This window comes from Pararge aegeria, chromosome 4 (assembly GCF_905163445.1).
Source record: "Pararge aegeria chromosome 4, ilParAegt1.1, whole genome shotgun sequence".
Classification (NCBI taxonomy): Eukaryota; Metazoa; Arthropoda; class Insecta; order Lepidoptera; family Nymphalidae; genus Pararge; species Pararge aegeria.
This window is the reverse complement of record NC_053183.1, coordinates 659,678-684,681: the sequence shown is the minus strand read 5'-3', so window position 1 is coordinate 684,681 and position 25,004 is coordinate 659,678. Positions and strand designations below refer to the sequence as shown.

The following is a 25,004-nucleotide window of genomic DNA, read 5'->3' as shown; positions in this document are numbered from 1 at the left end:
AAACTGATCCGTCGGCATGCAACGTTATGTAGTTAATTACTCGTATGTATACTGGGACCTTAGGCTGGAGAAGATGCAATTTTTAGCGTTCCGTACCCGAAAGACCCAATTCCTCCGATTCCGGTTAGTCCGTATTTCACTTAGTTTCAGTAGGCAATGGGCCATGATCCGTTATAGTTGAAGAAATCGAATTATTCATAGCACGATTCAAAAAATTAAATAGTTAAAAATAAAGGGTGCCGTTACAAGAAACGTGTGCTTTGGCACGATCTTAATTATGGTAATACTGTGTAATGTTTCGGATTGTGCCTTGTGCCTTGGTACGGAATCCTTCGTGTGCAAGTCAGACTCTAATTAACTGGTTTTTCCACACTCATCACACCACACACATAAATAGGGTTAATAAAAATTCATGCATGTACGTCCATAGGAAAATGAAGTACTTAAAAATAAATAAAAATTTGGAATATTTGTTTAGGCCAACGATTTTCATATCAATGGTTTAAGAGGCATTTAGAAGTTATGGTGGAACACGGCTTCTCATACAAACGTGAGCACTAAGATACCGTAAACACCTGTTTTGGACTTTCGTGTAGTAAAACTATTTTTGCAACTAGCTTTGAAAGACTAGGGACTTTTCCGGTTAATTTTTTAAATTTCTAAAATTAAAATTCCGACCAGCCAGGCCAGGAATCAAGGTAGGATAAATTCAAGTTTTAGGGGCACACAGTTTGTCATAGATATTTCATGAAATAAAACTCAAGACTGTAATTAAAAAAAGCATGTTCCACTATTTTTTACGATTAACTGAAAATCAATTTTTCATTTTAAGGTTATTACATGAATGTGCACAGCTATTTTACATCAATCTGACAAAGAATGTAGTAACGATTTGTTTATGAAATTAAATCCAATACTTAAAACTCCGCCTATGAACTATTGTCACGGTATATTATAAAGTAAGTCAAAGTGCGAAGTCTGGTTTTCATTCAAAGAATTTGTTTGAGTAAAGGACAAACCGGGGCGATCACAGTCCACACTGCGTCCGTTGTTGAGTGCAAATGTTTGCGTCCACGTACGACCAATCACAAGATCCCCGGTTTTGGAAGTCATGTGATTGGTCGTACGTAGGACAGCATGGACACAGGTTCGGACGTCATTTCCTTTGCTGCGGGGTTCTACGGATGGATATATATATTTGAAAACCTGAATACTACCCCTAGTTTTGTTTGGTTTGGTGCGTGAAGGTTTTGTTACATTAACGAAATTTTATTAAAAATACTACTACAGCCCGCGAACCTGACGAAAACTTTGAAAGTAAAAGTGCCACTTTTAAAATAGGATAATTACGTGCTACTTACTCTGGGCTTATAATATCGAAACTCACACCAATAAATCGGGTGTACACACTTGTTACAGGAGTATTGCGGTATATGGTAATAATTTAATCATACCGTCATGGTAATTTGTTTACCTACATATTATATACTAATAATTTCTATACATATTATTAAATGTGCTACACAGTAGTTTTATAAAAATAAAATCATTCAAAATAACAACAGTGGTGAGTAGATTATTTATTATACATTAAAAGTATATCATTAATATATAAAAAATGTACCTCTTTGTGGGAACTGAAATTTCATTATCAAATAATGTAACGCAGCTGGCATTAAAGTAGTTAGTGGAGTAATAACTGGTTCACAAAATTCCAGAAGCAATCCAGCCTAGCTGTGTACTGAACTGTTTAATGTAAACGGTGCTTTAGTTCCAGTAGTGTATTGAATAACCATAGTAAATAACAGTAGTAATTGTGAACCATCCAGCCCACTGGAACATTACCCAAACACTTCTTGGCATAGTCTATGAGTTTGCAAACTCAGCCTACAATTGGCTGGAATAATGCAAACAAACAATGCCATCTATTAAAGTACATTGCAGGCATAAACTTTATGGATCCAGCTGCTACAATAATGTGAATCGGCCATAATACATGGCTATGTGCAACAAAGAATGACAGTACAGTGCTTGTTATTTGCTCTCCATACATGTAACTACAGTTATGCAAACTGTTTCAATGGAGAATGCAGCAATGCAAACAATTCCATAATATTTTAGGGATAAATTTTTGTTATTTATAGTTAATAAACCATACATTGTTGTTATGTCCAGTTCTTTTATCAAGATCTGGTAAAATTACAATTATTATATTAAATTCGGGGAACAATTCCTGGGAGAAATATACATCTAACCCTTTCATAGATTTGGAGGAAATCCCTATTCAGATAATGAAATTGTGGTAAAGCCACTACAAACAGAAATACTTAAAATTTCAAAAGTGCTTATAAAGTAGGCCTACTTGTAATATATGAATTTTGAATTTGAAATAAAAATATTTTGCCATAAAATAATAATATAGCATTATTTTATTGCAGTATAATAGCTCACATAAAGTGCAAAAAAAATTACAAAAGGAAAGATTTGTGTTAAGGTATGGCAAAACATACTTTCTAAAGATAAAAGTCAGCCATTTGTATTGTGATATAGGCAAATATAGTGCAGTCTGCCACACTGCATCAAAATGCAAGCCCAAATCTCCAGGATTTCTTAAATTTCAAATTTAAGATTAAATCTGTGCAAGTGAAAAACCAAGGCTTAAGGACAGAGAAAACAATCTTTTTTCATCATGCAATTATCTAGTAATAAACCCTTCAATATTGTTCAGAAAAATCTTCATTTTAAACATTATAGATAGGCTTATTAAGCGATTGTAGTATGAAATGATGTAAACTGTTTAATTTATCTCCTAATTTGACTGCCATGAATTCAACTTATATTGTCAAGGTATAACAAATTTATGAAAAATAGCTGCCCATGGTAATGTCATTATCCATGGAGGCCTTGAAATCATTTAATACAATTTCTATACATAAATTAATACAATAAAGTAATGGAATTTTCTGCAACATATTGTAAGATACATTTTATGTTAACTCTCTTCACTGTGTCACAGTACAAGTTCCGAGCAATATGCAGCTCATACTAATTTAGAGAGGGAGACTGACCTTCGTCCCATACAACATCAATACTGGGCCACTTAGTCTGCAAGCAGGTCAGCATGGGGTCTGTGCTGGCTGCATGCATTGGACACTCGAGCAAAGCAGCACGGCCTGTACGGTAAATCACATGACCACTTGGATTACTGCGAGGCAAACCATTATAGTGGTGCAGAGTGAATGTGTCGGGAGCACCTCGCTCACTACCAGGAAAGAACTCATCCATAAAAGCACTCAATAAAATAATTCCTAAACTTTCAGAATCAAGTTTTCTTCTCATTAATTCCACATACTCTGGCTCACTAACCAGATCAGCAGCACACAATACATCCTGGAGTGCTGCTGATGGAATAAAATTATTCCCTTCTGGATCAAACGATCTAAATATTCGCTCAGCAGATTCTCCTGCCGTTTCAGGTGCTGCAAGTCTTCTTTCAGAAGAAAACAGCACAGTGAGGTGTGTCTCTGAAGCCAAAACCCAAACCGGATGTTTTGGGTTTTTATAAAATGAACCTACGGTGCAGTATTGCATGTGCTCCATAATAGTAAGGAATCCTATGTCATTCTGTCTCTCAATTCCTCGCAGTCTCAGTCCACCAACAACTTGGTCATGATCCCACACGTGAGCCACAGCCCTGCCCGTTAGCATGAGATTGATGAGCCCCTGTGAGCCATATCCATAAGTTGAATGAATTAGAGGATCAGATAACTCTGACAGCTCAGCCTCCACCGTACCCACACCCTTGCTAAGGATGACACTATATAACAACAGTAGAACACCATACTTGTCCTTTAAAATACGAATGTTTCTTGTGTAGAATGCTTCCACTTCCGATAATGTCTGAAAAGAGTGCACCTCCATTCTTCTGTGGAAGTGGTCAATTGCATCACAAGACTGTTCCTCAGCACTAACATTGAGGCCGGAACTTGTGTCGGCCTCAGAGTCATTCTTGCGGTAAACAGCAACATTGTACTTGGAAGCAAGGCACTGACTTAAAATCGTACACACAGCCCTAACTAGCAAGGAATTGCACTTTTCCGACGTCAAATCTCGTAGGCTGTGGCCGGGCGTCTCGGACAGCAGGATTTTGAGCAGGAAACCCTGCACGGGCGCAATGGCAGCGCACGGCCCGCCCTCCTGCTGGATGAGTGCGCTGGGCTCGTCGGCGCTGAACGCAAAGCCCTGCGCCCAGCGCCGGAACACGTCCTCCTTAACATGCTCGCCCCACAGCAGCCTCCGCGTGCGACTCAGCTCGCGCTCCAGTGTCGCCGTGCCAGCGCTCATGGTATCTCTGGGTTCGCTTGAAACGCTCGAGCTACTGGTTTCGTTTTCGTTCGGACCGTTCAACATTTGCTCGGAGTCTACGCCACCTAAAAGTACATCAGACACGTGAATCAAAAGGAACAAAAGCGGCCATATCACCTGCATAAGTGAATATAAATCTATTTATGTGAATCTACTATTACAAAAATAATAACCACGTAGATAATACTCACTAGAAATGCGAAGGTCATAGTAATTCTCAACATTTGTTAATTATTTGATTTCGTCTATAAATATTTTCACTGTCTGATTCTCTATCAATAGCATTATAAATCGTCCACAAATTTGTATTTATAACTTTTCTCATAGAAAAAAGAAAAGAAAAGCTTACGACATTTATGCTGCCATTTTTAAGAAAAATAGCAACATTTATTTTCATGTCATTCCGTTCCAATTCACGCACAAGTGTTCTTCAGTCGATGACTTTTTTAATTTAATAATTTTATTCAGTCATATTTATTGCTGTAATTATTTCAGATAATCCCAATTTTAAATTAGAAGGTTAAAGATAGAGAGGTTAAAGAAAAGATAGGGCATAGGCTACAGATGGCTGATAATATAGACAAAGAGTATAATATTTTACTCTATGGGCAAGGACGTGCTATCTCATTCGCACAGTATAAGTGAGGTTACAAAACAGATAGGGTCGACGGCCGACGCATTTTAAACTGAGTCGTTGGGCAATAAATGTCACTGATAGTAGGAATATGTACGCAATGCAACCCGTTAACGATACGATACTAATTACATTAGCACTCTGATTGTTGATTGGTCGTTACGGGTAAGGGTTGTTGTTTTTCTTTAAATAAAATCCTTCTGTAATAGTCATCTATAACGCCAGCTACCACTCCCACATGAACCCACATAATCGACAAAGAAAAGTGACATTCAAGAATGGCTGAGAAAGAAGAACATTCCTTTCGCGAATGCAGACATAAGGGATTGTTTAGAAAAGTGAAGGAGAGTAACCCAAAAAAATATATGCCTTAGAGCAGCTGGCTGATATGAAAGAGGTCACGAAGTGATAAGACTGCCTCCATATCACTGTCAATATAATACCATCGAACCCATCTGGGCTCAAGTCAAAACAGAAGTTGCTAAAAAAGTCATACATTTAACATTGCTGCTGTTGAATTTCTTCTCCACAACGCTATTGATAATGTTACTCAAGAAGACTGGGCCCAATGTGTGAGGTATGTCGACGAGCTCCAGGATAAAGACTTTAGACACACTATTTTAAAGATCAAGCACAACCTCTGATAATTAACCTACAGGAAGATGACACAGATGGGGAAGATGAGGATTTTTGAAGAACTGAGAAATATTCCTAGAAAAGATTTGTCTCTTTCAGCCGAACAACGCTGAAGCGAATCATTTTAAGTGTGTAATTTGAATTATTTATGTATTTCATACTAATTGGGGATGTTATATGTAATATATTTATATAGATATTTATGTTATTTATTTTATTTGTATTTATATGTAATATATTTATATATATATATATATATATATATATATATTTATATTTATATTTATATATTTGTATAATTTTTAAATCTTATTTATTGCACCACCTACCTCTTTTCTATGTTTTTTCCTTTTACGCCATTGGTTGCCTGGAAGAAATCGCTATGTAGCGATAAGGCCACCAAATTGTACTCTCTTGATTGTATTTATATCTTTGTAACTACTTTTTGTTTCTTTGGTGTACAATAAAAGTGTATTCATTCATTCAAAAGATAGAAACTATTTACAATTCTTACGCACATCACTACACACCTACACACCTCTCCATAAGACCTGTAAATGCGATCAAGATAGACAGATAAATATGATTTATTACCCGAAGCACCGAAGCCTCAGTTTAAAATTCGTTGACTGCGATAGTAACATATTAAATCAATGTTAGAAAAAACCTATGAACATTAGTCGTTGCTCAGAAAAACCGTATTGCGATTTAAATCAATTTAAAATTTAAACACTGAACCCCGAAAACTTGAATTGCGAATTCAAACTTTGAATATGTAAAGTCCGAATTACATCTGCTAAGTAGTATAGTTGATCTTTTGTGATTTAATACATGTAAACAAGCAATTTAGAAGTAAGAAGTTCACAAAACAGGAAAAATAAATATTAGTTGTTCATTCCAATTTTCATATTTTTGTAAATTACATCATAAAATAAAAATATTTTGCATAAGAAAATCTTGATAAAAATTAAATAACATCTTATACATTACAGACCTATGTCCCAACAGTGAAACCATTGGTTATTCTATTAATTATTTCCATATGTCAAACTATAAGGTTTCCTAGGTTATAAGTCTGTGTTTTTACTTTGCGTAAAATATATATTATCTCCTAAACTACTATACATATTTGTATTGCTTTGGTGCATAACGTAGACGCTAAATATTTTATTTTGGAAAATAAAGCCTTTTTGAGTTATTTGTTGCTAGCAAATGTGTTAATAAAACTTAAATATCAAGACGGGTATGTTTTGTTTACATGTATTGTATAGTCAGATATTTGTAATGTAATGCTACTTCAGTTGTCATAAACTTTTTTGTATAAAAGTATACTAATATTTTTAAGAGGAAAGATGTTGTGTTTGTGGTTTTTACCCAATAGGTTACGAAAGTACGGCACCGATTTTAGCTATTTCTTCGTCAAAGAAAGCTATCACGAAGTAATCATTTTGAGATGAAAAAAATAGATTCAATTTGAGATTTGAATCTATTAATTATGTGAATTGAAAAATTAGTTTTTAAAATCTGCATCAGTTTAATTTTACAAGATTACACAACTTAAAAATATCACTAGAACTTCACCTAAATTAATCAAATAAACTGATCTGTTAATTTGTAATGAATTTTAAGGGATGTTTAAAACAAAAACAAACCCAGACCAAGTGGTGGGAAACAGCTAGTTTTGTATAGTGTGCAGATATAATGAGCATTAAAATCATAATATTAAGCATTATCTGAAACTATTACCTGAAACAAAAACTATATAATTTTTTATTATATTATATTTTTTTTCCTTTTTAATTATTAATTTGTTTTGTCCAGATATGTAATATTTTAAAATACATTTTAGTTGTGTATATTTAAGTATTTTCTTTGCACAGCTTAGGTGAGTGTAACAATAATAACTACATAAAAAAGTTTATATCCAGCAAAAGGTATATAAAAGAACATTATGTTTACTTACTGCAAACACATTGAAACTCTACAGTCATTGGATAAAAGAGAAATAAACCAACTAATAGATAATTTTATTGTTAACTAAGTACTAAAATTATCATCATTGTTGACATTTATATCGAACTAGTTCTGCTTGCGGCTATCCTACTTCTGTTATAAATCCAAAAGTTGATTTGTGAAAGAAGAATAAAACAATTAATTGATGTTTAATGGTTTGCCTATTTTTTATTTATAACTTGTATAATATTTAATAGTTGGTAAGATTTTCAGCATAAAAAATTTGCATTTGCATGTTATTAGTATGCCTTCACCTTTCCTCTGGTCTGAGGTATTGCCATTGAAATTTAAACAACCCAGTTTTTGGTGGTTATTGGTATGGAATTTGCTATTTACCACAGAGCTTTTCTGGTTTGGTGCATTCTGCTTGGTAGGCCCAATGGAGGTCTTCCATTCTAAGATTTTCAATTTTACCTCATTTTACAATAGGTTTTTTTTATCTTCTTTCAGTTATCAAGTACTTATAAGTTATTTATCAATATAGGATAACATAAGATGTATCGTGAAGACAATGAGTTTCAAAAGTATGCCACAACTACCTATGAGCCCATCAAAATTGGATCTATAGATGGTATGTAATAATGTATACTTTATTTTGTGGTTCTTTAGTTTTCAATGTGCATGGTCAGCTCATTTGCCTTGGCTAAGAGATTGTCCAATCTATTTTCATAACTTGAATTCATAATACTTGTGGATGGGGATATACCCATAACAATTTTTTCCAGGAACAGATACGGAGCCACACGACCGAAGTATCCTGCGAGCTGTCTACTCCGAGTATATCCCTAATAAACAAGTGAAAGGTGATCCACATCATACTGTATTTGTAGCAAGACTGAATCCAAGAACAACACAGGTATACTAGCTATAGAAAAATTTCTAAAAAAGTTTCTGTAATTTAACCATATTATTTTATGAATGTGTTACTGTTTATTGGACTGCGCTTTTTGCAGCATTGGACCATTCTACTATTCAGCAACAGATCTATTAGAATTATTTAGCATATATATCTACATATCTTAGGCAAATTGGTTTGAGTCTATTTAAGAAATTCATAAAAATTTACTGTCAAAAGTTAATGTTTAATTTTATAATTTTTAAATAGATTTTATTAGAATAATTGAAAACAAACCGGCAATAGATACTTAAAATTATTTTTTAAGGAGCTGTTGCCAGTGTTGTTTTTCACCATTCTTTTCATTTGGACATTGAAAACACTGCACATTTTTAATATTAAATATGAGTGTAACTTAACAAAGTAGTTGTTGTTAATTGGATATTTTATTTACAGAACACAATTCACTCTGAATTCTCGAAGTTTGGAAGAATTATAAACTGTCGACTAGTTAAAGACATTGTGACTGGCAAGTCTAAGCAATATGCATTTGTGGAATATGAATCACTGTCCAGTGTTGATCGGGCTCTAAGGGAAATGCATCAGAAGTACATTGAAGGTGCTGAAGTCATTGTGGAGAAGGAGGCAGAAAGGAGGTTGCAAGGGTGGAAACCAAGGAGGCTTGGGGGAGGTTTTGGAGGGAAAAAAGAATCTGGGCAACTGCGTTTTGGTTGTAGAGATAGACCATTTAGAAAACCTCTATTAGTAACCTCAAAAAGTGATAGAACAAAATAAAATAGACTAATAGAAAATTAATTAACACACAAAAATACAGATGTGATTTTTCATTAGCATGCAAAGTGCTTGAATAAATTTTTTTTAATGATTGCAATCATGAAATGGTTTTCAATGTGAGACAATTATTTTATTTAAATATTTAATTAAGTAATAAAACAATAAACATATATTCTTTAGGAAATCCCGTCTTTGCAAATGGCCTAATGGAAAAGTTTACATTGATTCAATTATTGGTTTCATGAAATATCACTATTGTAAAAATTATATAAATATTACAATACTGATAAGTTTACTGTATTAATTATTTATCATAGTAACATGTTGTGATAATAATGGCACATCTATTTGGCCGTGCCTTGATTTAAACAGTGTCAAATATGTTTTACGTTTTATATAATGAGTAATGTTTGCTGCAAAGAGTTACAAGGGTGGTGCAAATCATTTACTAAAACTGAAATTTTCTTGTGTGTGTTACAAGCAATTTTTTTCGTTGTTTTCGTGGCATCCCTTACATTTCTTATTCTACACCTAGTTGTATGTTCAAGAAGTAAACAGAAAAATGAAATTCTACATCCAAGTCGAACCGAAACAAATAATACTGATAAAAATAAAGAATATGAATACAGTACAGATTCTATTAAAGATTTTATTGGTATTGGTACAACATCTGATCAGAAATATGAGTTTACTCAAACAATCCAAACTAACAACTCTGACATTGCAGAAGTAAATAAAAGTCTGTTGAAAGTAACAACTGCAGTAGATAAAGGAGTCACATGTACCTGGAAACCATCTCTACAAACAAAAGCTCCAACTCACTATTATGAATACCATAGTAATATGACAACAAGTGTAGTAGAAAACCAGAACAAACAAATGACAGAAGTAAATATCAATGGAATTAACAGCATTGATTTTGAGAACGAAGCTGGACTTGAGGATAATAAGTTACAAGAAGATTTACCAGATGGCGCAGAAATAAATGTTACACGTCAATATTTTATTATAGCTCTAGTGAAAATTAAACCTCGAGCCATAACTTTCGGTTGTACGTTGACCATAGTTAGTGAGTATTGGACAATAACTGTTGCTAGCTGTATAGAAGCCATAGAGGAAGGTGATTCCTTGGATTCCTTTGTCATGATGCGAGGGTTTAAAGAGCAAGATCAAAATATTTACCCCGTAGCGGAAGTCATGATTCATCCACAATACCAAGGGGTTAATGTAACATTCGACTTGGCTGCTCTGAAGTCGGAGGGTAGACTCGTCAAAGAGGGAAATTTGGTTTTGAAATTACCTTCATTAGTAGATAATTTTTTAGAATATTTTTTAATTACTATTGGAGAGGCGCTTACTGTTTTTGGATACGGGAGGTTCGGGTGAGTAATAGAACCATTATTATATTATTTAAAAACTAAGGCTCTAGCAAGACTGGCTCGTTGGTGAACAAGCTAGACAGTGGTTAGCATGGATACCTAATAACGAGGTTAAATCGAATCGTTTTTTTTTATTTAATCGTAAAATACAAAAAAGTTTTAAACGTTCAATTTAAAAGGTGTAAAACAAACTCTTAAGAGATTTACCGTTACACCTTGCGCCGTCGACAATCATTGGTTTGGCAGGGTGATTACGTATCTCACGACAGACTTGCGACGGACGTAAATATCGCGCCCACTGTTGGCACTCTTGTTTATTTATTCTATCAAAAAGTGACGTTTGATTAATGTCTTGTGTTTCTCCTCTTAAAGAATTTTCATTACCAGTCAGGAAATTTGCGGTGTGAAGCCCCGTGCTTCGGAGAGCACGTTGATCCGACGATCCTAGTTATTATTAGTAATTTGTGACTATAGTTGTTAAAAGCCCACCAGCCCGCATTGGAACAGCCGGTCTATGCTCTAAAACCGACTTACATATGAGAGAGAAGGCCGTTATCCTTAGTATTATGATAATATTTTTCTATAAGTATCCGTTTTTTATAAACTATGAACATATCTCTAAGATTTCATCCGGTAATTTTTTATAAAATAAATAATATACAATTTCCTTTGAATTAATTACAAATTTTAGTAGCACTACAAGTTTATATTTACTTAAATGGAATTTAAAATTAATTTTCAAATAGATATTGATGCACCATCATAATTTTAACTTTAATATTTTTCGTAAAGACTCTTTGGTACATCTATTGCACTAACAGCCCTCTTCTGTAGTACCATGGATGATAATGATGTATTGTATGAAGGACGTTTTCAGAAACATCGACGAGGATCATATCGCTCGGAGCGTGCGTGCGGTGACGGTGCACTGCATGCCGCTGTCGGAATGCGAGCGCGGGGCGGGCTCGGGGGCGGAGCGCGGGGCGGGCTCGTGGGGGTGGGGGTGGTGCGCCGGGGCTCTGCGCGCGCGCACCGCTCCCTGCAGCTACCGCGCCGGCGCGCCGCTCGTGCGCCGCGGCGTGCTGCTCGGGCTGATGGCGGACAGCCGGCGCCGCGGCGGGGCGTGCGAGCCGGCGCTCTTCGTCAACTTGGCGCGCGGCGCGGACTGGCTGCCATCTGTACTAGCTAGTTAAACCGTGTCCCACCAATAAAATCTGCATTGAACAATTCGTTTTCTCTTTATCACTTTTGATGCAATCTAATTAAATCCCGATGCTGTGTACATGTCTACTTATAACGAAGAGGTAAATTATATCTACGGCTTTAGAATCGTCACTACTTATCTTCGCAAGCTTAGCAATTCGTCAGTACTTATCCAAAATTGGAATATTTGTTATTTATTGTGTGTACAAATAAATTACAAAGATCCATTATCAAACTGATTTCACACCTACCTTACCCGATCTCGTTATTTCCAAAAATCTCGCAGATATAACTCAACCCAAAGCCATCACCGCCTTGTCATCAAATAATTTACCCGTTTGCTTTGACATATTATTATCTTTTGATCGTGTCAGTAAACTACAATATGTATACAGCAAAGCCGATTGGGATTTATATCGCCTTCATATTAACAGAAACTTACAACTCTCATCACACATACTGCCAAATACATTTGAAGTTGAAAAGGCTATTAGTTATTTTACCGATTTGCTCCATCAAGCTAAAAACATAGCAATACCCTCTATGACTGCTTGCGATTCAATTGTACCCCTACCGCGTTATATTAGAAGGTTAATAAAAAAGAAAAATCGACTTCGTAAACGGAAACAAACACAAATAACAGTACTGGAAAAAAGAGTATTACGAACCCAAATTAATTTTATGCAGGCTACTATCGATGAATGCATTGCCAAGCATAATGATGAGATATGGGCAAAGAGACTGGCTAAAGCCGATAGATGCCAAAATGATCTATGGAACCTGGTTAGAAAGTTCAAAGCAAAACCTATAATTATTCCTCCTTTAAAACATAACGGTACTATGGTATCCGACGTCCAATTGCAAACTGAGATACTGGCTGATACATTTCAACAGAATATGAAATTAACGTCTAACTGTAGTAGCAATATGGACTTAGTTGTGAATGACCTAGTAGAAGCACTCGGGATAGAAGCATGCGAGGGAGTAACATTTTGTGTAAAACCCCATGAAATTAAAAAATACCTCCGACGTTTAAACTCAGGAAAGCTCCAGGTGAAGACGGGATAAATAATTACCTACTAAGTAATTTACCGCAAAAGGCCGTAGTTTATTTAACTAAAATAATTAATACATGTTTGAGAATGTCTTACTTTCCTAACATATGGAAAAGAGCTAAAGTTATACCCATACACAAATCTGGCACAGACACTGCTATAGCACTTAGTTACAGGCCTATAAGCTTGCTTCCCGCGGTGGGCAAAGTGTTTGAGAAAGTAATACATAAACAGCTGTTACGGACTGCCAAAAAATTCCTAATTAACGAACAGTTTGGATTCAGAGAACATCATTCCACTGTTCAACAACTAGCCAGAGTCGCTGAGCACGTATCCCATAATTTAAACCTTGGTTCCTCAACTGGGATGTTCTTATTGGACCTAGAGAAAGCATTTGACACTGTCTGGCACAGAGGACTACTCTATAAGATGTTAATGCAGGGTTTTCCGGTTAGTCTGACCAAATTAGTGTCATCTTACCTCGATGGTCGCTCCTTTAATGTACATATCAGTGAAAGTCACTCAAAACCAAGAGCTGAACCTGCTGGCGCACAAGGTTCCATTATCGGCCCCCTTCTGTTTATAATTTATGTGAATGATATTCCCATACAACCGTGGACAAATTTGGCGTGTTATGCTGATGACACGGCATCGTTTACTTCATCTAAGGACGTAGACATAATTATTAGTATACTCCAGTGGGCTATAAAGGGGTTGAGTGACTTTTTTACATCATGGAAATTAAAACTCAAAGAAAGTAAGACTAAAGCTATACTTTTTACGCGAAGCCGGAAGTTGCCTAACAGAAAAATTTCTATTGCTGGTCATGAGATTCCTTGGGGCAAATCAATTAAATATCTGGGTGTGACTCTTGACAAAAAACTCAATTGGACGGAGCATCTATCTAATTCAAGAATCAAGGGGCTTAAAGCACTTAGCGCGGTTCACCCACTTATAAACCGAAAATCAAATCTAAGGCCTAACACTAAACTTAAAATATACACTTCACTAGTAAGACCTTGCATCACTTACGCATGTCCGGTTTGGAGTAGTACGTGTAATTCGAATTATACGAAACTACAAGTAGTGCAAAATAAAGCATTAAAATCCGCTTATAATACCTCTTTCCGAACTAATCTTTCGTCCTTACGTAATCGTATTAAGTTAGGTAACTTAATACGATTGACCTTGACCTTGAAAGCTTTCATACTGGGGCAATCCAAAAAGTTCTATATAGTTTGCAATAAAAAACATAAAAATTCGCTTGTGTCCGCAATTGGCAAAAGCCGGTATAAAGACTTATCATATATCGATAAGTACAATCGGTACCGACTACCACATCACTACTTCCTCGACGACTGAGTGAATGTTTTGTACGTAACTGTTGCATAGTTCCGAGTGCTACCCTCGTTTAATTTAAAAATATAGGATTAATATCTTTAACAGTTAAATGCATTTAATTTTTATATAAACGTACGTCTGTATTAAGTTCTACGTAAAACAAGTTATTATCATCTGTTATGTGGCTCAATAAGTTGTTAAAAATGTTTAGTTTATATGCTGTAAAGTTTTAAAAAGGTGTTGTAACCTGCTAAACTGTAAGTAGTATATTATTGATTTGTTCAACCTAGGCTAGTCACCAGGATATGAACTGTAATACAATTATTTAATTAATAAAGATATTTTAAAAACAAAAACAAAGATCCCAACTTTGGATAAGTACTTATTTAATTTCTTATATAATCTTCTCTACAATCTTCTATAAAACATTTTTTTTTTAATTTTTAACAAACTTCACTTTTGACATCACATAATGGAAATTGGCAAGTGCTATTTACGCAGTCAGTTTATAATAAAATATATCGAAATCAGAAAACCAATAAGCCATCAAGCTGGTACCGCATGCAGAAGGTCGGTGATCAGTGGAAGTGGCGCTCATGGCGTGCGACCGCGGTCTGGTGGCGCTGAGCCTGCTGATGGCGGCGCTGGTGCTGGGCGCCGTCGGGGTCGCGGTGCTGCAGCTCCTGGCCGCGGAGCCGCACTCCCTCATCGGCGACGAACTGTTCTCCAGTGACGACTTGGTCGTGGCCGAATAGCTGCCGCGGCATTGCACTGACTTGCGCTAAAGGAGTTGTGACCTTATCACGCCTCCGCGAAGTAGAATAAGAATATTCACCCCAGCAATTTCTACAGTAATCTATAAAACATTAATGTGCTCAGTTTACAAGGCGATAGGAATAGAAAAATCCGTAGCTGTAATCTGCAAAATTTAAAATTGAACGCTGAAGTCGCTGTGCTCAGAGCACAGAGCACACATAATTGTAAACTTGGTCTACAACTGTTAGTGTAAATGCTACACATTCTGAAAGCCACTCTAATGTTTGAATGCTCTTAGGCACTGTTCAAAATAAGACGGGCTTCTAAAACATTTTTAGTGCTAAACAGAATTAAAGATTTTTAATTAAAAACTTTGAAATTAGATTTGTTTTTATTTTAGATGTGAATTAGGTTTAAGCATTATGAACAACTGTTCGAAAGTCCACCATCTACCATATTATTACGAAAAGGAAGGAAATTCAGCAACTTTTACCTTCAATCGAAACTGCATCTATTTCTACTAGATGCCACAGGATAGATGCCTTGAACATCATCATCTACATATCAACCCATGACCGGCCCATTACAGGGCACGAGTCTCTTCCCACAATGAGAAGGGGTTAAGGCCACCACGCTGGCCCACTGCTGATTGGTAGACTTCATACGCCTTGAGGATGTTATGGAGAAATCCCAGGCATGGTTGCCTTGTACGTTACATTAAAAAAATCTGCGAGTAACTTAATCTCGGCAGATTTCTCGAGGCTTTCCGGCCGTGCTTTTTTTCGAATTCCCCTAGAATATTTCAAGTTATTTTTTGGTATACAAATTATTCTTTGTCTATCTCCAGGATAAAGCTATCCGTATCAAATTTCATTAAGATCAATGCAGTGGTGGAACTCAATAAAGCAAACAAACAGACACATTTATAACATTAAGTATGGATTTTACTATGTACTGTTATATCATAATAAGGAATAAAATAAAACAGTAGTAAGCATTAACATAAACAATTTATTCATTTAAATAATTTCCCATTATATGAATCATTATAATACATTTCGGAATACATCGAACAGTGGATTGCGGTCAAATATACAGACACCAGTTACAACTTTATACAAACGCGAACCATCAAGCCGCCGAGTCTTCGCCGAAGGTTTGCTATAACCTATTTATATCTATACAACCTCTGGATAACGCATCCCACTTTACATATAAAACACCGCCTCTGTACATAGTCTTTACCTTATTTATAAGTGGAAAATAAATATTGATCGCGCATTTAAAACGATTGACCGCACGCGCATAAATTAACTCTTCCAGTACTGAAATTATCAATAATAATAAAAGACAATCTCCTGTTTTGGTTCAGTTCAGAGCAACCAAGAAGATTGGAGGAATCTTAACCACAAATTGTGACTTCAAAAATCAGTGGACTGTCATTCTAATGTATGTAGGACACGTGTTATAATGTACGTCACAAAATGAATTTGAAGTGAGATTTAAACGCCAGCAAGCGTTTCATGCCATCAGTTCAATTTACTAGTTAAAAGAATAGTACACCTAGTTTTCGAGCGTACCAGTGCATCAGGCGCAAATTATTTAATTTGACACAACACTCTTTATCAATTACTCGGTCGAGTCAGCTTGAGTGGTGAAGAAGGAATTTTCCGCATGACGACCAATGAAATCGGATTACATAATTGGATTGGCCGCGATCTTTATTTTTATCAAAAATGCGTTGAGTGGCGCGTGCGGTTCGTCTAGTCATGTGCGATCGCGACCACGACAGCGGCAATAGCAAGCGTATGACGGGTGTCACCCGGGAGTTCGCTCACGAATCGCGCGTGCGATTGCCGCTATCGCTGCCGCTACTTGTGTAAACATACACTAAAATGTACAGGAAAACAAACTGTCTAAACAAGACTACTAATGTTATTGTCTATGCTTAATTCACTCGCTGTTAATTAATTTAAAATTCTATTGCACCTTCAATTTGTCGAGTAAAAGAAAAATAAATTGGAGAAATAATAAAACATTCTACCTACACTAAAAATTAAAACTATAATTATCGAATAAATGTATAATATAACCATAATTTATAAATCAACAAAATAAATATAATACCAATTTTCGGACAAAATAATTATAATAAGTATTATATAATTCCACAATAATTTATAAAATGTTACCATTACAATCTCCCTCTAGTACTTACATTCGAGTCAGTATTGACAATTTAAGTCGCAATGTTCTTTAATATTCACATTTTGCTGCGCGTGAAAACCCGTCAGTAACGCGATAATTAGTAACACATGTTTATATATATTTAGACTCTTTACTGACCTCCTTTGTACATTTAAATTTTTCGGTCGATAGTATCGAGTTCTATTGAGTATCGTAACATGATTTTTATTTTCCATAACATTGTATACAGCGGAATAATTGCTACATTAGATTGCCAAGTACCTACGTAAACTACAATTACGTCACAATATTTTTTTCAAGTCAACAACATTTCGCATGGTAACACTCGGATTCTTAAAACAACAATGATAATAAAATAAAAATAATGAAAGGAAACTAAAGAAACCTAAGACATAATAAAATATGAGCAAAATTCGCTAAGATGAATTCGAAAGTAGTACCTAGTAGTAGTAGTTAAATAGAAATATAGTCGAGCTAGCGGAGATTTTCTTCCTGCGATTACTTATTCGCAGTTACAATACTGGGACACAGGCGTTTCACTAGATGGCGCTTTTTCTATACAATATAAATCGTAGTTAACTATCACGCGATCGAATAAGTAAACACTGGTAAAAATCTCACGACTGACTCTCTGATCGCATCACATGACGTTATGCAATTCGCATTTCCACCTATAACACTGGATCCACTCTCTCAGAACACGCTTCGCTCATGGTCGCAAGAGTCTTCACGGTTCACAAATCAAGTAAACGAAAAAGAAGAAAACTGTTGTAATACACCTATTCACCCTTCCATTAAATCCATTAGAAGAAAGAGAAAGAATCAACGAAATTATTCAATTAGTTTCACGATTCACTTATACGGAGAAAACCTTTTCATTATGACAGACAAAATAATATATTAGCTGATGTGAGAAAGTGAATCTATGCCTTATACTATTTTTTGAAATTAGTTCACTAGTTTACTAAATACGTGCGAGGACGCCATCGACACCATCGCTGCATAACTTTGAGTCGTCTCATAATTAAGGAGACCCGGTGTTATAATGAGAATTATAATAATAGATACGTCGTGATGAGCGATCAGCTATGGTGACCTTTTAGTATCACTAGTCTTGTTCTATAACCAATACAGAACTGCGCGGAGCCCTGGTTCACTGATATTGAGAATGCAATGCACCTTGTCTCGAGGTCTTATAGGCATTGCAAACCCGCCGTTTATTAGAAGTATTTACAGTAAATCCGTATATTTGTTAAAAGGACGATTAATGTCACTATTGAAAACCCGTGGAATGCCAGTTTGATTTACATTAACTCTTTCCTCTTTTTAGAAGCAAGACTGACAATTCAAAAGACGAGACGCTACTGCAGATGTTCATCCTCATTTGTAAAACTTCGTACTGTAAAAGTTTACTGATATTTCTAATATTAAATAAATTTATTTTATTCGTTACATTTTTTAAAATTTTCCATGTTTAAAAAATGGGTGTGTCTAACCAGGCCTGTGAATACAGCCGTTTATTTTATCACGATCAAAATCAAAAACAACTTTAAATATATAATGATCGCAAGTGAATACCGCAATAAGTGCAATAACCCCCTTACGCAATACGACGGTACCAAAGTTACAAAAGTAAGTACGAGCAGTATAAAACAAGTTATGATAGAGGCACTTTGCTTGTCTATAATTAATGGCTATCTGGCACTGTACTTACTATTCGAATGGGAACAAACTGACTACTTATTACAACTATTGTGCAGGGTTATTTACTTTAAGAGTTAAATCGAGACTTAAAAGACTTGGGGCATAAGTGTCAAAGCCGGACATCGTTACACAATTGTACAGAATCTCGATTTCTAATGGGATTTTACTTGATTTCCGTTACGTAACGTATCGTAATACTAAACTAATGCTCGGGCACACAGGATTTTTGAGCTCAAGTCTGGATAGCACGATACCACAATTCAAATAAAGGATTACTTTATCATAAATTCTCACCCAAAATTTTCATTATGCCGGGCTTTATACAAAAATGTCCCAATCTTACTGTATAAAAATAAAATAAGGAATGTAGCGTACGTACATCAATATAATCTGCCCAGTCCAGCTGTAGATCTCATCTTAGCATAACTACGAATATGTAAACGAAACAATGAAGTGTCTACATAAGAATGAGTTCACTTCATGGAACTTCTTCTAGCGTGTTCAGCAGTATTCGGACTGTTTCTGAACAACTTTTCGGTTAGTTTTGCTACTTAAAATGTAGTGTTCGCGAAATTGATAACTTTATAGAATAGGCGTTAAGAAAACAATCACACAGAGACATACCATTTGTTTTATTAAGTTGAACTAACTTTGCCGCGAGAATGCTGAATTATTAGGCATTTATTTTTTAATCACACAACAAAAATACTTTTCTTTCAGGAGGCGTTAAATTATTGTTCATTGGTTTTTCTCGCCACGGTCCCTTGTACTTTTCAGGAGGCGGCGGACATTGCCCCAGATACCTGTTTTCCTTTTTAGGGAGGGATTGTATACAGCTAGATTGGGCGGAATATAGATACCTATAATGATAATTACTGAACCACTACGACAATTTACTAAGTGTAACAACCCTGTTCTCTTTATTTCGTACGGATCCCGGAGTGATATAGTTTAGCATGGTAGGTGGAGCCGCGCGCCCGTCAATTGCCGCTGCGGTAGTCATCCTCGTGCGGTGTCATCTGCGTCGGGTCGTAGATGCTACTCTGCAATGCAATCATATAATGTGTTAACTCCCAGGCGAGCTTGGCGCGATGGGCTCTAGTGGGGAAGCGGAAGGCCTTCGCCCAGTCATGGCTATACTACAGGTTAAAAACCTACGATTTGTCCTAAAAATGGTACAATATTTAAAGCAATCGAAAGTCATTTGTAAATATTGCGTGGAATGCTACTCAGAATGCTGACTGCGTTTTCGCACTGAAAGCAAGGCCTCAGTTCACCAGGTGATGTACTTGACGCGGTGATATCTGAGAGGTATACATGGGCATCATATCACGCAGTTTATATGCTATAGAATGAAACTGTGATGGACTAAGCCGAGGCGTATTTTAAGATTCAGCGCCTTGGGCCGGTAAGGTTGGTCGCCCCCTAAAATAAGTACAAAATAATATCCAACAATTTATTGATTTCAATGATGATAATGAATGAAGAAACTAAAAAGGAACCGAATAAAGAAACTGAAACCATTTAATCAGCACTAAAAGTGCAGGCGGCTTCGTCCGCTGGGCTATTTGTATTTACTGTATCCCTACTTCCCCACGAATGTGATAAATACAAAAAGTGGACAGCTTATAACAGAATCATGCTGTAGCTCTATCCCATTAAAATTATTTTTATTTTCAGGATAAAAAGTACATTCACTTCTAACTTCTACTTGCGCCGACTAAACAATTAATAAATTAATGCATATAAATGATTGGAAACGTACATTGTTATTACCTGTTAATGCCCATTGTGTACGCTTTCGGGTTCCTGGATGCGTGGAATTAAATGAACGTGTTCAATACATGCTGCCTGTAGCGTACACAAAGAAAGCGTCCGTACATGACAAAGAAACACCCGTATTCAGTTAACTATAAATACTTTGTATTTTTCTTTAATGAAATAATATGATGACAGTTTATACCATAAAATTGAGCATTTCTAGATTAATGAATGTATGAACAGACTTTTATTGTGAACCGCACAGAAAAATAACGTAAATGTGTAACACAATAGTGCGGTCTTTTTCAAGGAAACAGCCAAAGGCGGGTTTTAGTGATCGGTACACAGAATGTGGTGAATGATTTCAAATGGAATACAATAAATAAGCCCAAATACTTTTTCGGAGGTAAGGTTTAAAGTGGGACTTCGGGCGAGGGAAAAATTGACTGTATCGCTTTTCTGATCATCTGCGGTCCCAAACCAAGGTCAATGGAAAATGTTAATAATGGATTAAGGTTATGCGTCAAATTAGCCAGCTATGACCGTTTTGAAACGGTTAGTTGATTCGATGGTTAGGGAGGGGAGGGTCCATGAGCGGACCATTAGTGCTGTAGTGGAGCCCGGCCGGGCGGTTACCTGGTCCGAGTGCGGCATGGGGGCGGGAATGAAGTAGTTCTGCGGCGCGGCGCCGGGCGCGGGGGGCGGGGCCAGCGGCGCGGCGGGCGGGGCCCCGCGCGGGTTGAGCACGTCCACGTACGACTTCTTTATATCTGCAATGGACACATTTCATATGACACTATCTTATATAATTGTTATCAATTAAATATTATTGTTAATATAATTTAATTTTAAATTTTGCATATTGATGTGTCAGCAGGATATGTTTGAACTTTATTAAACACCAATAACTAACCCGTATTTAGCAAAATAAATATTTCATTTAATTTCATTTCAGTGTCATTAAGGGAGGAGTTGTCCCACGACAAGGAGATTCCTAGAAATAAGTTGGATATAATATTTATCTCAGAAATTCATAGAGAATTCTTATAATGCTGCAGTATATAAAATACTTTTATTTTTATTTACTTTTTACTGATAAAGCTTTTAGGCATTGCCTTGTTCGTCGCTACTGAAAACAGTTGTACTCACGTCGTCCTTTTTGCATTTTGAAGATGTTGGAGGGCGGCGCTCCCGGCATGCCCGGGGACTGCAGCGGAGTCGACGTGCTGCTGGGAACAGGCCGCGTCTTAGCACACATATTTTACACTTTCTAGTTATATTTAGGCGGAAATTTAAAATTAGACTTCTCTTACAGTACAGTTACTGTTAAGTTTTTGTACAAGTCCTCGGCATAAAAATACTTTTTTGTATATAAAAGAGAAACCCACTGACTCACTGATCAATCACGAAATCTCGGTAAGTATAATGGCTACAAACTTAAAATTTAATATTTGGGATTGAAAGTTTGTATGAAAGTCCTATGTTTTTGCAGTCAGATACATGGAAATCAGTGTTTAAGTTATCAGCTTTAAGTAATAAAAATTTGTATAATTTATTTTGGAAATTCCCCCCTTAAGGGCGGTGACAGTTTTTTTTTTATTATCACGTCTACAAACCGGCAATGTAGAACATAGGTTTCTTTTAATATAAATATTTCATCCAAATCTACCCCTAAAGGGGTAAAACTGGGGTTGGAAGTTTGTATGAACTTTCATACAAACTTCCAACCTTTGTTTACGAGGTTAGAGACACCGACACCGGCAGTGGAAAGATTAACCGGGTCACTGTTGTACGCCGAAAAATGGCACCGTGTGTGTATATGAAATGTGTTAAGCGTGCGTTCATGTGGGCTTTCTGCGTGGCGGTATCTCACATGGCCGCGGGCATGACTGGCATGGTGGGCGGCGGCGCTGGCGGCGCGGGCGCCTCGCCCTCGCCCGCGTCCGTGTCGCGCCAGCGCTTGTGCTCCTCGTCCCACACGATCTGCGGAAATACACCATTGCCATTAGCTACCACAGGGCTCTGCCGGACTGTTACAGAACCTTATAAGTCGCGTGGAAATATCGGAATATTGAAGCCTTACGAACTTTCGGCGCTTTCGGTTATTACGGAGGTTATTCTCAACTGCACTATTTTGTATATTGCCTTCTGCATCCTCAGTCGGAAAGATGGATCAAGAGTAAATACCCACAACGCTGGTCTAATGCAGATTCGCGTGCTACAACGACATTAAAGCAAAATACCCGTAGAAATCATTGATCTTAATAAATAATATCTTTTATACTTATTTATTTTTAACAAACAAACACATAAAAAGTAATCCAAAGAATACAAATAAAGTCTGTGATTTCCACACTAGAATTCCCTGTGTCGTGGAAACTACTGTTTAAGAATATGTCTAGTCTGTTTGTGTGTCACGAATATTAACTTTTTATTGCTTTTATAAGATAATGTCTACACTTTAACCTTGTTTTTTGCGGTACTCTGACACTGTGCTAATTATGGCATAACGCTTGACTATTATTATAATAGATTAAACATTATTGAGCTAGTAACAGGCAACCTAGACTTCTTGAATTACTTTCAGGGATGGATTATTAAAGCACATTGTTCGAAAATATATAAAATTATAGACTTGAATAACTTTACTAAGTATATCGTACCAATATGGCTTAACAAATATCTCCTAACTGAACTAAATTGATAGATCTACAAGTAGTACTATCTTTCACGCAATGTGCCCCGGTGACAAGAATAGCACTATTTATGGACATGTCAATTTAGTTTATGTTTTTAGTAGAACTGCAGGAAAATTTTATATATATAAATAAATTTATTCAAAGGTTAGCAAATGAAACGCACGTATAAAAATATGTTTTATTAAAATATTTTGTCAAGAATAAATACATAATATACATACCATACACAAATAAGGAATAATTATCTCATATATACTACATATTAAAACATTTTTAGTTTAATGTATAATCTATAAATAGACAAATAACGCAGCATTTAAAAAAATAAAGAAACATCTTTGAATACAGTACTCGAATTTGAAAGTTAATTACTTTAATAACATTAATATGGATTCTAAAGTTATTATAAAACGTTGTCTTTTTTGGTATAAATGGACTAGATAAATATCACACTAAGCGTCGACTCCTACCGCTTTTTGAGGATCTATATATAGCTTCATTAGCTATTACTTCATAGGGTCGACAAGGGTCAGGTAAAATTTATGTTTGTGGTAGTGCGGTTTTTGTAAATGTAGTCAAATACTATATTTTGCGATTCAATGTTATCACAACATAGTGTATAGTTGGATGCACTACTCTGCTAGAAATAGAGTTTCATAGGTAATAATTACTAAATGAATAAAATTTACTTTTAATTCACCGATTTTGTTTTGTGTATGTGTATGTGTGTGTGTGTGAGTGTGTCTGTGGCATCGCAGCGCAGGAAAACATGAACAGATTTTGATTTGTTTTCTTTGTTTGAATGGTGAATTAGTCGGGTGTGTGACATAATCGCTCAAAGATGGCCGCCGCTACAGAATGTCTGTTAAAATATTTCTTCTCAACTCCCTCAATATGGGTATCAATTAAAAGGACTACGAGAATAAAGTACTCTATATTCAAAGTCGGGGGTTTTAAAATTTTATAAATGTAGGCCAAAATATTTTTACTGTGTGCCAGTTGAAACTGCAAGTTACATGAGGGTGGGGAAGTGCAAGGAGGAGAGGTGTCGCGGCGGGGGGGCACTCACGGTGGGGTTGGTGTCGTCGGGCAGGATCATCTGGTTGGGCGCGCGCAGGGACAGCTTGGTGAACAGGCCGCCGAGCCAGCCGCCGCCCTTGCCCCGCTTGTCGTCGTTCTTGGCGTCGCCGCTTTTGCTGTCAGCTTTCTGGCCGCTTGTCTTCGGCGTGTCGGTCTCTCGGTCAGTTTGCTGCGAATTACGCAAAAAAACATAATAACGCATAGGCACCTAAGCGTAATAAGCCACTATTAGTTATATATAACGTAGGGTTTCATATGACGAACCAAAACACAATGACTGGAATAGAATTCACTTACTACTAGCTATCGAGGCGTTAAAACTGGCGTGAATAGTCGTTATTTAACATAAACTACAGAAGGTTGATCGATGGTATAACTTTGGGAAAATTTAATTTTATTGTGTAAATAATTGACAAAGCCTATATAGCCTTCATCGATAAATGGCTATCTAACACTAAAAACATTTTTCAAATCGGTTCAGTAGTGCCTGAGAACATCGCGTTTAAGTAAACAAACAAACGAACTCTTCAGCTTTATATA

The 25,004-nt window shown here is 36.2% G+C and overlaps 4 protein-coding genes across 5 annotated transcripts in view; 2 read left to right on the top strand and 2 right to left on the bottom strand.

Annotated features, from left to right (window-relative positions):
* Positions 1 to 766: 766 nt before the first annotated feature.
* On the bottom strand, positions 767 to 4,881 carry LOC120637771 (ubiquitin carboxyl-terminal hydrolase MINDY-3 homolog). The gene is made up of 2 exons (XM_039909783.1): positions 4,557 to 4,881; positions 767 to 4,430 (listed from the first exon to the last, which is right to left on the bottom strand). Exon 2 carries the CDS (start codon positions 4,408 to 4,410, stop codon positions 3,046 to 3,048), a length of 1,365 nt encoding a protein of 454 aa, XP_039765717.1. The 5' UTR covers positions 4,411 to 4,430; positions 4,557 to 4,881; the 3' UTR covers positions 767 to 3,045.
* A 1,850-nt stretch (positions 4,882 to 6,731) lies between these two features.
* LOC120623338 (U11/U12 small nuclear ribonucleoprotein 35 kDa protein-like) lies at positions 6,732 to 9,378 on the top strand. Of its 2 annotated transcripts, none has more exons than XM_039889306.1 (4): positions 6,732 to 6,878; positions 8,099 to 8,219; positions 8,374 to 8,504; positions 8,940 to 9,378. In XM_039889306.1, the coding sequence occupies exons 2-4, from the start codon at positions 8,144 to 8,146 to the stop codon at positions 9,276 to 9,278; spliced, it is 546 nt and encodes a 181-aa protein (XP_039745240.1). In that variant the 5' UTR covers positions 6,732 to 6,878; positions 8,099 to 8,143; the 3' UTR covers positions 9,279 to 9,378. The 2 variants fall into 2 exon arrangements, with proteins under 2 accessions (XP_039745240.1, XP_039745241.1); XM_039889307.1 differs by lacking the exon at positions 6,732 to 6,878 and adding an exon at positions 7,487 to 7,803.
* A 28-nt stretch (positions 9,379 to 9,406) lies between these two features.
* On the top strand, positions 9,407 to 12,089 carry LOC120623336. Its single transcript, XM_039889304.1, has 2 exons — positions 9,407 to 10,660; positions 11,535 to 12,089. Exons 1-2 carry the CDS (start codon positions 9,678 to 9,680, stop codon positions 11,848 to 11,850), a joined length of 1,299 nt encoding a protein of 432 aa, XP_039745238.1. The 5' UTR covers positions 9,407 to 9,677; the 3' UTR covers positions 11,851 to 12,089.
* Positions 12,090 to 18,751: 6,662 nt separating this feature from the next.
* The window catches only part of LOC120623270, a 33,440-nt gene continuing 27,187 nt past the window's right edge, over positions 18,752 to 25,004 (bottom strand). Inside the window, exons 23-27 of the mRNA XM_039889191.1 lie at positions 24,454 to 24,633; positions 22,559 to 22,668; positions 21,835 to 21,911; positions 21,322 to 21,455; positions 18,752 to 19,967 (exon numbers count right to left, since the gene is read on the bottom strand). Of these exons, the coding sequence (XP_039745125.1) occupies positions 19,905 to 19,967; positions 21,322 to 21,455; positions 21,835 to 21,911; positions 22,559 to 22,668; positions 24,454 to 24,633 (564 nt within the window). The 3' untranslated portion in view covers positions 18,752 to 19,904. The remainder of the gene's footprint in view (positions 19,968 to 21,321; positions 21,456 to 21,834; positions 21,912 to 22,558; positions 22,669 to 24,453; positions 24,634 to 25,004) is intronic.

Coding starts and splice junctions, on each gene's coding strand:
- LOC120623338 (XM_039889306.1), top strand. CDS start 8,144: ATGTATCGTGAAGACAATGAGTTTCAAAAGTATGCCACAACTACCTAT. Junction 8,220..8,373: donor CAAAATTGGATCTATAGATG/GTATGTAATAAT, acceptor AATTTTTTCCAG/GAACAGATACGGAGCCACAC. Junction 8,505..8,939: donor TGAATCCAAGAACAACACAG/GTATACTAGCTA, acceptor TTTTATTTACAG/AACACAATTCACTCTGAATT.
- LOC120637771 (XM_039909783.1), bottom strand. CDS start 4,410: ATGTTGAACGGTCCGAACGAAAACGAAACCAGTAGCTCGAGCGTTTCA.
- LOC120623336 (XM_039889304.1), top strand. CDS start 9,678: ATGAGTAATGTTTGCTGCAAAGAGTTACAAGGGTGGTGCAAATCATTT. Junction 10,661..11,534: donor TTTGGATACGGGAGGTTCGG/GTGAGTAATAGA, acceptor GGACGTTTTCAG/AAACATCGACGAGGATCATA.